At 62.7% G+C, this 1,056-nt stretch overlaps 1 protein-coding gene across 1 annotated transcript in view; it reads right to left on the reverse strand.

Annotated features, from left to right (window-relative positions):
* Positions 1-1,056, reverse strand: part of USP22 (ubiquitin specific peptidase 22) — a 55,327-nt gene extending 54,271 nt beyond the window's left edge. Inside the window, exon 1 of the mRNA XM_011378120.2 lies at positions 684-1,056. Coding sequence (XP_011376422.1) covers positions 684-854 — 171 coding nt within the window. The 5' untranslated portion in view covers positions 855-1,056. The remainder of the gene's footprint in view (positions 1-683) is intronic.

The raw sequence follows: 1,056 nt of genomic DNA on the forward strand, positions 1-1,056 counted from the left end.
GGTGGGGTATTTTAGACAAGCACGGCAGTAACTACACGCTAATAACCCCAGTACTGACACACGATTCCGATCCCTGGCCTAGGTAATCCTTAAATGATAGGCTGGTATATAATGCATACTCAAGATGGTGGCAAGGAACTGACCCGCTGTTGACCACCACAAAGGGCCGTGATAGTCTTTGTCCCTATATTAGTTTCTTATTTTTTCTCAGTGCATCCGTCTCCAACCCCAAGCCCTCCCTTGCCTAGAGAATTACTCCGAGTGGCCTCGCGCTGGAACGTCGGAGACCTGCCTCCTCTATACCAGGATTCCAACGCAACCCTTCCCAAGACCTGCATTCGCCCACCCCCGGCATTGAACACACTCCCGAGACCCCGCCCCTGCTCCATCCCCTCGCGACTCCAGCCCAGAAACCAAGGAAGGCAGGGGAAGGGAAGAGAAGGCGGGGGAGGGGAAGAAGAAAGGAGAACACTCTTGTGTCCACCTCGGGTGCGCAGGCCGAGTGGGGTCCGCGGAAAGCTAGCAAGTTCTCCCTACCCTCTCCCTTTCGCTGCCAACAGGGCCCACTTGCACCCCCCATTCCCCGCATGCCAAGCTGCACTGCAAAAGGAGGGATCTCTTCCGGCCCCCGGCCCAGCCCGCAGTTTCGGGGGGCTCGGGGCGGTGGGGGACAGTTGTCTCACCTTGCGCTTGCGGGCCTCCGCTGTGCCGCTCCACACGAAGCACTGGTAGATGGCCCGCAGGTTCTGCTTCCAGTTGTCCACCTTAAAGCTGCTCAGGTGTGAACAACCCGGCGGCGTCACCACCAGCTCCGCATCCATGGCCTCGCTCTCCGGCTCAGGTCGGGAGACCATTGGAGGCAAGGCCCGGCCGCGCGCGGTGGGCGGCGAGGGGGACGAGGACGACGCCAGCGCGGCGCGGGGGCTGCTTGGCGGCGCTCCCCGGCCGGCCGAGGGACAGACGCAGGGACAAAGCGCGGGGAGAGGACAAAGATGGTGCTGCGCGGCCCGGTGGGGGAGGCGTCGGCTAGCCAGACACCGCCCGCGCCGCACTCCC

The sequence above is a fragment of the Pteropus vampyrus genome, unplaced genomic scaffold (assembly GCF_000151845.1).
Source record: "Pteropus vampyrus isolate Shadow unplaced genomic scaffold, Pvam_2.0 Scaffold331, whole genome shotgun sequence".
Taxonomy (NCBI): domain Eukaryota; kingdom Metazoa; phylum Chordata; class Mammalia; order Chiroptera; family Pteropodidae; genus Pteropus; species Pteropus vampyrus.